Here is a 12,836-nt window from a genome sequence, read left to right on the forward strand (position 1 = left end):
AGGTATTATTAACGGATGAACTTCAAACTTCACAACAAGGTTAATTACCATGAAACCTCGGACAAGTTCGATAACCGCCATTATCCGACCGTAATTATTGGAGTTATTCCCCTTGGTTTCATTAATGCGATGCATGTGTTCCATGATGTTGAATTGCACTCATTGATCTACCAGTTATGTTGAATGATTTTTCTTTTATATCAATTACTCACAAATACTTCATATATTTCAATCATACAAACAACTGCTCATTCAATGTGTGACGGGCGTATTATATACCGCTCGCGGTAACCTTGTTAATATACCTATAAGTTCATCATATTATTTTGAAACATCGCGACCGACATTGCTCACTGGTGATTCTACGATAAAGATTTATGCAAGGGGAAGTAACTAGGGAAGCTGAGAATATTCTTTTGGATTCAAAGCAAATAAATGGCATGTATAATGTTTAACAAGGAAAGTGTCACAGGGAACAAAAATTGATGTACACCTTTGAAAGGAAACAATACTTAATTTAACATAGTTACTTTGAGTCAATAGACTGGTTTATACAAAAAATTGTGGTAAGTAGGGATAATTTTTTCAACATTTCAGAAAATGAGTGATGAAATCGGAAAAAATGGCAGTGACCAAGATCAGGAAATAATTTTAAGATTTTTAAAGGTAAGTTATTTTACTCATCTTAAGTAGAATTTAGTGTGTCTATAAAATAACAGTACCTTATTTTGTAAGCCCTAAATATCCTGATATAAGTTTTGGAACTGATCATCCAGACTTCCAACGTGTGTCTGGCCTACCGCAAAGATAATTAAGAAGAATAGTTTTGTACAATCTGGACAGCTACAAGCGCTACACAGATTACACTTACATCAATGATACACTTTAGAGTTGCTCTTTGATGTGCTCTGTTCCATTCACATTTGTGAAGAATGCTACAAAGTCATGATAAAAAACACCTTACCTGCTAAGTCTGAAGGTCAAGGTCACAACGCACTTAAATTCAGCTTTTTTTTTTCTACAAAAGCCAGAACAAAAAGTTTGACATTTTTATTTATTTTTTTAAGATTACAAAAATGCGTTTGGAATGGTCGTTAACTTGAAATTGGTTACTAATGATTAATTAACACCTTAGCCTTTTCCATCAGTTCATCTTAAAGAAATGGGGCGATGATCTTAACTGTCGAGATGAAGAAAACAAAAGATCAAGGACAGGGAAAGAGGCTAGTGCCATCCATTCACAAACAGTGTCCTACCTCAAACCGCTGTTTCGGAGACTGAAACATAAGGTAACTGACCAGTATTACCATCACACGGGTCAAGGTCACATCTTACAATCCTCATATTCACCCACTGGTCATTATCGATGTGACATATGAAACTTTAATCTTTGCTCTAATGAATGTAACTGTCTCCTTTAGAACTATAGATCACTGTAACATCTATCCCGGCCTATTTGTATATTTTGAAGTTGCCAATTAAATTATAAAAAAAAAGATATTGTGGGATCAAGTTGCATTACATGTGACTATATCTTTATTTCTATGATGTATCAAAGCCTCCTGACAGCTTTAGGTTTGTGTGTCCTCATTGTTGTCTGGATAGTGTCCTCGTTGTTGTCTGGATATGTATCAAAGCCTCCTGACAGCTTTAGGTTTGTGTGTCCTCATTGTTGGCTGGATATGTATCAAAGCCTCCTGACAGCTGTAGGTTTGTGTGTCCTCATTGTTGTGTGGATAGTGTCCTCGGTGGTGTCTGGATAGTGTGCTCATTGTTGTCTGGAGAGTGTCCTCATTGTTGGCTGGATATGTATCAAAGCCTCCTGACAGCTTTAAGTTTGTGTGTCCTCATTGTTGGCTGGATATGTATCAAAGCCTCCTGACAGCTGTAGGTTTGTGTGTCCTCATTGTTGGCTGGATATGTATCAAAGCCTCCTGACAGCTTTAAGTTTGTGTGTCCTCATTGTTGGCTGGATATGTATCAAAGCCTCCTGACAGCTTTAGGTTTGTGTGTCCTCATTGTTGGCTGGATATGTATCAAAGCCTCCTGACAGCTGTAGGTTTGTGTGTCCTCATTGTTGTTTTGATAGTGTCGTCGTTGTTGTCTGGAAAGTGTCCTCATTGTTGTCAGGATAGTGCCCTCATTGTTGTCTGAATAGTGTGTCCTCATTGGTGTCTGGATATTGTCCTCATTGTTGTCTGGATAGTGTCCTCGTTGTTGTCTGGATAGTGTCATCATTGTTGTCTGGATAGTGTGTCCTCATTGTTGTCTGGATATTGTCCTCATTGTTGTCTGGATAGTGTCTTCGTTGTTGTCTGGATAGTGTCCTCATTGTTGTCTGGATAGTGTCATCATTGTTGTCTGGATAGTGCCCTCATTGTTGTCTGGATAGTGTGTCCTCATTGGTGTCTGGATATTGTCCTCATTGTTGTCTGGATATAGTGTCTTCATTGTTGTCTGGATAGTGTCCTCATTGTTGTCTGGTTATTGTCCTCGTTGTTGTCTGGATATAGTGTCTTCATTGTTGTCTGGATAGTGTCCTCATTGTTGACTGGATAGTGTCCTCGTTGTCTGGATAGTGTCCTCTTTGTTGTCTGGATAGTCTCCTCATTGTTGTCTGGATAGTGTCCTCATTGTTTTCTGGATAGTGTCCTCATTGTTGTCTGGATATTGTCCTCATTGTTGTCTGGATATAGTGTCTTCATTGTTGTCTGGATAGTGTCTTCATTGTTGTCTTGATAGTGTCCTCATTGTTGTATGGATAGTGTCTTCATTGTTGTCTGGATAGTGTCCTCATTGTTGTCTGGATAGTGTGCCCTCATTGTTGTCTTGATAGTGTCCTCATTGTTGTATGGATAGTGTCTTCATTGTTGTCTGGATAGTGTCCTCATTGTTGTCTGGATATAGTGTCCTCGTCGTTGTCTGGATAGTGTCCTCATTGTTGTCTGGATAGTGTGTCCTCATTGTTGTCTGGATAGTGTCCTCGTTGTTGTCTGGATAGTGTGTCCTCGTCGTTGTCTGGATATTGTGTCCTCGTTGTTGTTTGGATAGTGTCCTCGTTGTTGTCTGGATAGTGTCCTCATTGTTGTCTGGATAGTGCCCTCATTGTTGTCTGGATAGTGTCTTCATTGTTGTCTGGATAGTGCCCTCATTGTTGTCTGGATAGTGTGTCCTCATTGTTGTCTGGATAGTGTCCTCGTTGTTGTCTGGATAGTGTCTTCATTGTTGTCTGGATAGTTTCCTCGTTGTTGTCTGGATAGTGTTCTCATTGTTGTCTGGATAGTGTCCGCGTTGTTGTCTGGATAGTGTCCTCGTTGTTGTCTGGATAGTGTCCTCATTGTTGTCTGGATAGTGTCCTCATTGTTGTCTGGATAGTGTGTCCTCATTGTTGTCTGGATAGTGTCCTCATTGTTGTCTGGATATTGTCCTCATTGTTGTCTGGATATTGTCTTCATTGTTGTCTGGATAGTGTCCTCGTTGACTGGATAGTGTCCTCATTGTTGTCTGGATAGTGTCCTCATTGTTGTTTGGATAGTGTCCTCATTGTTGTCTGGATATTGTCCTCATTGTTGTCTGGATATAGTGTCCTCATTGTTGTCTGGATAGTGTTTTCATTGTTGTCTTGATAGTGTCCTCATTGTTGTCTGGATAGTGTCCTCATTGCTGTCTGGATAGTGTCTTCATTGTTGTCTGGATAGTGTCCTCGTTGTTGTCTGGCTAGTGTCCTCGTTGTTGTCTGGATATTGTCCTTGTTGTTGTCTGGATAGTGTTCTCATTGTTGTCTGGATATTGTGTCCTCATTGTTGTCTGGATAGGGTCCTCATTGTTGTCTGGATAGTGTCCTCATTGTTGTCTTGATAGTGTCCTCATTGTTGTCTGGATAGTGTCCTCGTTGTTGTCTGGATAGTGTCATCGTTGTTGTCTGGATAGTGTGTCCTCATTGTTGTCTGGATAGTGTCCTCGTTGTTGTCTGGCTAGTGTCCTCGTTGTTGTCTGGATATTGTCCTTGTTGTTGTCTGGATAGTGTTCTCATTGTTGTCTGGATAGTGTCCGCGTTGTTGTCTGGATAGTGTCCTCGTTGTTGTCTTGATATTGTGTCCTCATTGTTGTCTGGATAGTGTGCTCGTTGTTGTCTGGATATTGTGTCCTCATTGTTGTCTGGATAGGGTCCTCATTGTTGTCTGGATAGTGTCCTCATTGCTGTCTGGATAGTGTCTTCATTGTTGTCTGGATAGTGTCCTCATTGTTGTCTGGATAGGGTCCTCATTGCTGTCTGGATAGTGTCCTCATTGTTGTCTGGATAGTGGCCTCATTGTTGTCTGGATATTGTCCTCATTGTTGTCTGGATATACTGTCCTCATTGTTGTCTGGATAGTGTTTTCATTGTTGTCTTGATAGTGTCCTCATTGTTGTCTGGATAGTGTCCCCATTGCTGTCTGGATAGTGTCTTCATTGTTGTCTGGATAGTGTCCTCATTGTTGTCTGGACAGTGTGTCCTCATTGTTGTCTGGATAGTGTGTCCTCATTGTTGTCTGGACTGGATAGTGTCCTCATTGTTGTCTGGATAGTGGCCTCATTGTTGTCTGGATAGTGTCCTCATTGTTGTCTGGACAGTGTGTCCTCATTGTTGTCTGGATAGTGTGTCCTCATTGTTGTCTGGATAGTGTTCTCATTGTTGTCTGGATAGTGTGTCCTCATTGCTGACACAATTAGTATCAAAAAATCTTGGAAGATGCATGCAGTTCATCGATTTAAACAAAAAAAATTCACGATACCATTTTTAGCTTACATAGCATACATAGCATACATTGCATACATTGCATACATAGCATACATTGCATACATAGCATACATTGCAATACATAGCATACATTGCATACATAGCATACATTGCATACATAGCATGCATTGCATACATTGCATACAGCAATAATTCAGAAAAAAAGTTTGAAACTTATGTGTCTCCTTCAACAAGCAGGCAGCGACTGATAAGATATAGAAAAGGGAAAGAAGAAATTTACAAGGGGAGAGAGATCTTGTTTTAGTTTTAGTTTCTTAGTTTCTGCATACCATTACATTTTCGAGTAACATGTTGAACCATGTCTGATATACCGTTTATAAACAACCAGAACAATATGATACAGTTAAATGAATGCTATTTATTAACTGTATAGGTATGCAATGTTATCATGACCAACATTGTTGTATATGTCTTATAAATCAGCATACACATGTTTATACATGTACATATAACAGAAGAAATCAACAATACACAAATATATACATTTCATGATCATCTACATTTAAGGATTGGCCTTGGGGGCTATATCATACTACACATATATAAGCTATGGAAATCTCACTGATTACTGACGTTATCCTACCAGGAGTGAACTTTCACCCCTTGTCCCAGGATTACTGCCAATATATCCCCCCAGGAGCGAAACTGTCACCCCTGGTCCCAACGGCTGGATTAGATTTCCCATTATCAAAAAACAGACCCCATTGAGAGGATATTTCTGACAATCCTGGATCCAGACATGATGAGTAGCTCATATACCTGGAATTCGAACCCATGAGAGGATATCTGATCAGGAAATTCCTGGGTCCGCATAATATCTAGATCTAATTTTCTGGATATAGATCCCATGAGAGGATATTTCCTGAATCCTGGATCGGACACATGGGCCCCGTTAGCCCATGTTGTACCAATCCCATGAGAGGATTCATCATTGTTGGAAAATCCTGGATCTATAGGATACCTAATTATAACTTATAGGCACCTTAATTATTAAGTAGGTATAACTGTATATCAATATGGGAGCTGAATACAACAACATATGTGTTGTGTACCTCCCATAGTCTATACCTCTGATCTGTATTCCCTATATCCCTACCATGATATAGCCCCAATACTATAACATTAGAATTAATATACAAGAACATGTACATCTGTATATGACTTCACTCTATGCGACTTGTGTCTGCTCTTTCATCATTCAATAAAATTACATGTAACAACACAAATTGCTCCGTTTACTTGTGCCACTGTACTCCTTGGTACACTTGTAGATGTATGTAAATAATGTAAGAAACTGATGCTGCAGTATACATGCATACAATGTAATAATTATAAGGTGGAGGTTGGGGTGAATGGCGGTAAGCTGATGTAAAATTTGTCTGCATGCTCCGATAGTTTCTTAAAACAGTGCGGGGTGACGCTGACCTTTGTTGGTCATCTCATTAATTATGCTAGGCTACACCGCTTGACCAATTGTAATTAACCTTGACCTGCCTAGTGAAAACTTAAGCCAATCAGCATCATCCCTAATCTAATTATTACCATATTATCACGTGTAAGGAGAGTGTAGGAGACTGTTGAGCTATGTTCTTTGTTCTGTATCTATAAATATAACATGACAGCATTACGTATACCTAAATGTTGGTACACATGCAGGTACTACTATAATATATATATATATATATGATATTTATCCACATAATTAAAAATCAACAATGTTGCACATGACATATAAACAAATGGCTGTTTACAAACAAAGTTTATTATAAATAATAAACTACAAATTATTTTTTCAGAAAACAGATGAAGATATTTTAGAATGCATGGTGGATATTCTAAAATTCTTAATGGACAGAGAGTATATCAAGGTAAAATTTTATTTATCACCTTTACGTTGCAAATGCAAATTAAATTGTTTGAATAGAATTACAGGCTGATTGAATTTTTTCCCTGTAATGTTTGTATACAATTTACTATATAATATGTAGAGATTTCAGTACAGATATGAAATGCACAAGTTAAATATAAATTTCAAGATGAAATGCTGCAAAAAAACACTCTACTGACATAAATCATACAAAATGTTAATACAGTCAAACTTGCTGGAGCGGTCACCTGAAATAAGCAGCCAACCTCCCTTATGTGGTCAGTCTGTGGTCCGCCCGATAGAAAACACTATATAGTGAACCTGAAATAAGCAGCCGCCTGTCTAATGCGGCCAGCGGTCACAAAACTCTGGTCCGAGACTTTATCCCCACCTGTATTCAGCGGTCATTTTGTCCAGAAATTGACATCAAGAAGATTACAATATATTAACAAGAACACATCTCAATAGAGCAAAGCTAATTACAATGTGTAATTAAAAACCATAGGTAAGGTTTGACACGTTGAATTGACAAGTTGATTACACAGCATTTTTCAGCTTGCAAATTGGGGCAGGTCCTATACCCAACCCATCAACAATGTTTTACAAACAAAACAATTAATCCCACCTTGTGTACTCAATCAGCTTGTGATTTTCAAAACAAGTATGATCTTTTGTGGTATCTGTACATACTGTATCCAAAGCTACTCAGGCCTAATATGTTATGTGATAAAAAAACTTGCCGCTCTATTGCATACGGAAAACAGATCTCCTTCCGGTCTGCCAGTCACTATTTCTATATCAACGAAGCACACGTCATGTCAAAGGATACATTTCACAGTGCAGACGCTGAATCAGATTTTTTATTTCATTGCTATGTCGTGATTTATTTCTATGATATATTTTTTTGGTTTGTAATAGCTGTGCGAAATCAGGACATTGTAAAGCTTTCCATACGGCGCATGGGTGCTGTGAATAAACTGTTACGCTAAGTTGAAAGCTCAAAGATTCTTGCAAAGTTCTAGATTTATTGAGTGATTTATTTATAGGTGATGAATTAACTAAATACTGATATATCATTTCAATAGAAAATACTGATATATCATTTCATTAGAAAATTGTTTGAACAGCATAGATCAGAATACACCGCAATGCAGGTTTTCATTAAAAGTTGATCTACATGTAGATTTCAGTACTGGTGGTTGTCTGCTAGCGCAAAATGTATGTGGAACACGTGTGTAGCCAAACAAAAAGAAATTCATCATTTTAAGAAATTAATCACCAAAACGACTTTGTATTTTATTGATTATGCATTTATAATGTATGAAATCGTACCCCTGTTGATGAAGGGAAACAAATTTGAAATAACAGCAGCCTATATTGCCGGAAAAATGTCATTATAACCCGTGGATGTATGAACATCTTGGAAAACTTGGTTGTGATTTTCGGGTGAGCCTTGTTTTAGCAGCCACCTGTCTTAAGCGGCCAATTTCTGCCGGTCCCTTGAGTGGCCTCTTAATACAGGTTTGACTGTATTGTCATAAATGAAATTAAACAAAGTTTTATTTTGAACAAATGGAGGGTATTCAAATTTAAAGGTTTATTTGTTATATTTACTGATCTGATTTAACTCATAATTCATTATTGACTATATTGGCATTAGATTTATATAAGTTTTCTCTTTGTGTTCAATTCTAACAAAAGGAATGCTACAGTTAACGTACATAATGTTATTTCAACAGGCAAATGATGCTTACTTAGAAATGGCGATCGGCAATGCACCTTGGCCTATTGGTGTTACCATGGTGGGTATCCATGCACGTACCGGCAGAGAAAAAATCTCCTCAAGGAACGTAGCCCATGTGCTTAACGATGAAACGCAGAGGAAGTACATCCAGGTAAACATTTCTTAACAAAGAAATGTAGAGAAATTTCACATCCAGATAGATGTTTCGTAACAATGAAAGATGAGAATTTCACAATTTATTTGTCTTGTGTAATTTCATATGTCAATATTGATGAAATATAGTGTATGATATTACACTTTTCGTCTGGTCTGTCAGTCTGTAAATTTTGTCTACTGTCCAGAACTTTTTGACCAATGAAATGATATGAGGAAACTTATACAATTTTATATAAGCCATCACTAGGAAATGTGCCTTGAGGTATTATTAGAACTGTCATTTCAATGATAAGATCAAAAATTGATGTCAAAGCAGGGTTAGACACTAACTGTTTTTGCTTGGTAGTCCACAGGACTAGTTAAATAGATGATTTGCTAGTCCTTCGCTAATGTAACTAGTCCAAGATTCCCTGATTATCAGGAAACAGCGCGATTTACAGCACGTAAAATTAAAAAAATATATTCTTATTTTATATCAAATTTCACAAGTCCAAAGGACCAGTTAGGTTAGGTGATTCACTAGTCCTTGCTGAAATCTACTAGTCCAGGACTAGCGGACTAGTGTTAGTGTCGACCCATGCAAAGATCAAATTAAAGTTATCTTATCTTGGGCTTACTTCTTTGTAACAGAAGATATTTTAATGAAGTTTTAAGCTCACCTGTCCGAAGGGCAAGTGAGCTGATGCCATGGTGCGGCGTCCGTCTGTCCTTCATCTGTCGTCCGTCCATCTGTCCGTTGTCAACTTTTTACTTTAAACATCTTTCTTCTCAGTAACCAAAAGGCATAGGATGATGATATTTGACCAGTAGCATGCTGGGATAAAGATCTACCAAGTTTGTTCAAATGAATGACCTTCATCTATTTTCAAGGTCACAGGGGTCAAATGTCTTAAAATCTTCAAACAACTTCTTCTCAATAACCAAAAGGCCAAGAGTACTGAAATTGGGCCTGTAGCATCATGCTGGGATGAAGGGCTACCAAGTTTGTTCAAATGAATGACCTTTTCCCACTTTCAACCTAATGTCCTTGTTCGACATTCAAGGTCACAGGCGTCATATGTTTAAATCTTTTATTAAGGTTCTTATGAATCAAACACTGATATTCTGCCTGTAGCAGTTATTTAGGCCACTTTTGAGATTAAAAGTGGAAGATTAATACCAGGTGAGCGATTCAGGCCCATTGGGCCTCATGTATAGAATTACAGAACTGAGAAGACTAGATTTAGGTTTTTTGGAATGTAGCTTACTGTGAAAAAGGACTCACTTATTCAAATAAATTACCTTGATAATTTTCAAAGTTACAGGGGTGAAGTTTGTTAAAATTTCCAATGACTTTTACTGGAACACTATGAAGCCTGACTCTAAATAATGTGACAATCATGATTTTGTTAAGAATATTAGCCACATATAGATAAAAAACAACAACAATAAAATCAATGGTTGTGTGATTGTTCTACATGGGGAAAGGATAAATTTAGTGGTCATAAATATACCAAAAGATTGCTTGTGATTTTTATCCAGGGGAGTAAGATTATAAATTTATCCAGGGGAGTAAGATTATAAATTTTTCCAGGCGAGTAAGATTGAGTAAGATTATAAACTTATCCAGGGGAGTAAGATTATAAACTTATCCAGGGGAGTAAGATTATAAATTTATCCAGGGGAGTAAGATTATAAACTTATCCAAGGGAGTAAGATTATAAATTTATCCAAGGGAGTAAGATTATAAATTTATTCAGGGGAGTAAGATTATAAACTTATCCAGGGGAGTAAGATTATAATCTTATCCAGGGGAGTAAGATTATATACTTATCCAGGGGAGTAAGACTATAAATTTATCCAGGGGAGTAAGATAATAAACTTATCCGGGGGAGTAAGATTATAAACTTATCGAAGGGAGTAAGATTATAAATTTATGCAGGGGAGTAAGATTATAAATTGATCCAAGGGAGTAAGATTATAAAATTATCGCAGGGAGTAAGATTATAATTTATTCAGGGGAGTAAGATTATAATCTTATCCAGGGGAGTAAGATTATCAACTTATCCAGGGGAGTAAGATTATAAACTTATCCAAGGGAGTAAGATTATAAATTTATCGCAGGGAGTAAGATTATAAATTTATTCAGGGGAGTAAGATTATAAACTTATCCAAGGGAGTAAGATTATAAATTTATCAAAGGGAGAAAGATTATAAATTTATTCAGGGGAGTAAGATTATAAAATTATCCAGGGGAGTAAGATTATAAATTTATCCAGGGGAGTAAGATAATAAACTTATCCAGGGGAGTGAGATTATAAATTTATCCAGGGGAGTAAGATTATAAATTTATCCAGGGGAGTGAGATTATAAACTTATCCAGGGGAGTAAGATTATAAATTTATCCAGGGGAGTAAGATTATAAACTTATCCAGGGGAGTAAGATTATAAACTTATCCAGGGGAGTAAGATTATAAACTTATCCAGGGGAGTAAGATTATAAACTTATCCAGGGGAGTAAGATTATAAACTTATCCAGGGGAGTAAGATTATAAACTTATCCAGGGGAGTAAGATTATAAACTTATCCAGGGGAGTAAGATTATAAACTTATCCAGGGGAGTAAGATTATAAACTTATCCAGGGGAGTAAGATTATAAACTTATCCAGGGGAGTAAGATTATAAACTTATCCAGGGGAGTAAGATTATAAACTTATCCAGGGGAGTAAGATTATAAATTTATCCAGGGGAGTAAGATTATAAACTTATCCAAGGGAGTAAGATTATAAATTTATCCAAGGGAGTAAGATTATAAATTTATTCAGGGGAGTAAGATTATAAACTTATCCAGGGGAGTAAGATTATAAACTTATCCAGGGGAGTAAGACTATAAATTTATCCAGGGGAGTAAGATTATAAACTTATCCAAGGGAGTAAGATTATAAACTTATCCAAGGGAGTAAGATTATAAATTTATCCAGGGGAGTAAGATTATAAACTTATCCAGGGGAGTAAGATTATAAATTTATCCAGGGGAGTAAGATTATAAACTTATCCAAGGGAGTAAGATTATAAATTTATCCAAGGGAGTAAGATTATAAATTTATTCAGGGGAGTAAGATTATAAACTTATCCAGGGGAGTAAGATTATAAACTTATCCAGGGGAGTAAGATTATAAATTTATCCAGGGGAGTAAGATTATAAACTTATCCAAGGGAGTAAGATTATAAATTTATCCAAGGGAGTAAGATTATAAATTTATTCAGGGGAGTAAGATTATAAACTTATCCAGGGGAGTAAGATTATAAACTTATCCAGGGGAGTAAGATTATAAACTTATCCAGGGTAGTAAGATCATAAATTTATCCAGGGAAGTAAGATTGTAAACTTATCCAGGGGAGTAAGATTATAAATTTGTCCAAGGAAGTAAGATTATGAAATTCTCAGTTAACAAACTCATGAGGTTAAAAAAAGAATTAATTTTGATAAGTTTAATAACTGGTTTATCAAACCATTTGAGCTATGTATTAAATGTATATTACATGCATTTCAAATACTGATATGGATTTTTTTCTCTTTATGTTATTATCTTTGGGGGTGGGGGTGGATATAACAAATGTATCCTTTTACCATAATTCTTTTGTTTTCACAGGCGCTCAAAAGGTTGATGACACAGTGTCAGAGAATATTTCCTACAGACCCGTCACGAAGTGTGGATTACAAAAAAGATCTGACTGTATGATGGAGATTGTTCCTTACAGTACTGTTGGAAACTGGTTCACAAAAAAGTCTGACTGTATCAAAGGAGAAAATTTTCATACTACAGACTTGAGAAACTGTTAATTAAAACAGTTTGGCTCTAACACTCATCATCGCGTTACAATGAACCAAAACAAATCCTACCATAACCAGAAGAATTTTCCATACAAAGTGTTGATTACAAAATACTATTCTTGCCATATTATAAAGAATATTCCTGAAAACCCAAGTGGTGACTTCAACAAAAAAACTTTGTGTCGGATTCCCAACCTGGACTTCAGATACTATTGCTAAATGTAGAAATCAGATTAAAAAACAGTGAGGGGGTGATGTTGATAGCAAAATGGTAATTCACGAAATGGACATGGGGTTAATTACCAAACAATCATGATTATTACAACACATTTTTCGTGATATTGTTTATTACAGATCATCAAATTCTTGTTGGCAATGGGATCATTTTCATCTGCCATACAGGCATTGTTCTTAGGAAAGAATCAGACATTTTCTTTCATCATCATATTGAACA

The 12,836-nt window shown here is 36.5% G+C and overlaps 1 protein-coding gene across 1 annotated transcript in view; it reads left to right on the forward strand.

Annotated features, from left to right (window-relative positions):
• LOC110452624 (pre-mRNA-splicing factor 18-like) overlaps nucleotides 1-12,432 on the forward strand; it is an 18,553-nt gene extending 6,121 nt beyond the window's left edge. Inside the window, exons 6-10 of the mRNA XM_021501255.1 lie at nucleotides 598-666; nucleotides 1,149-1,289; nucleotides 6,598-6,669; nucleotides 8,408-8,563; nucleotides 12,201-12,432. Coding sequence (XP_021356930.1) covers nucleotides 598-666; nucleotides 1,149-1,289; nucleotides 6,598-6,669; nucleotides 8,408-8,563; nucleotides 12,201-12,290 — 528 coding nt within the window. The 3' untranslated portion in view covers nucleotides 12,291-12,432. The remainder of the gene's footprint in view (nucleotides 1-597; nucleotides 667-1,148; nucleotides 1,290-6,597; nucleotides 6,670-8,407; nucleotides 8,564-12,200) is intronic.
• The last annotated feature ends 404 nt before the right edge of the window (nucleotides 12,433-12,836 follow it).

Source organism: Mizuhopecten yessoensis, unplaced genomic scaffold (genome assembly GCF_002113885.1).
Source record: "Mizuhopecten yessoensis strain PY_sf001 unplaced genomic scaffold, ASM211388v2 scaffold6779, whole genome shotgun sequence".
Classification (NCBI taxonomy): domain Eukaryota; kingdom Metazoa; phylum Mollusca; class Bivalvia; order Pectinida; family Pectinidae; genus Mizuhopecten; species Mizuhopecten yessoensis.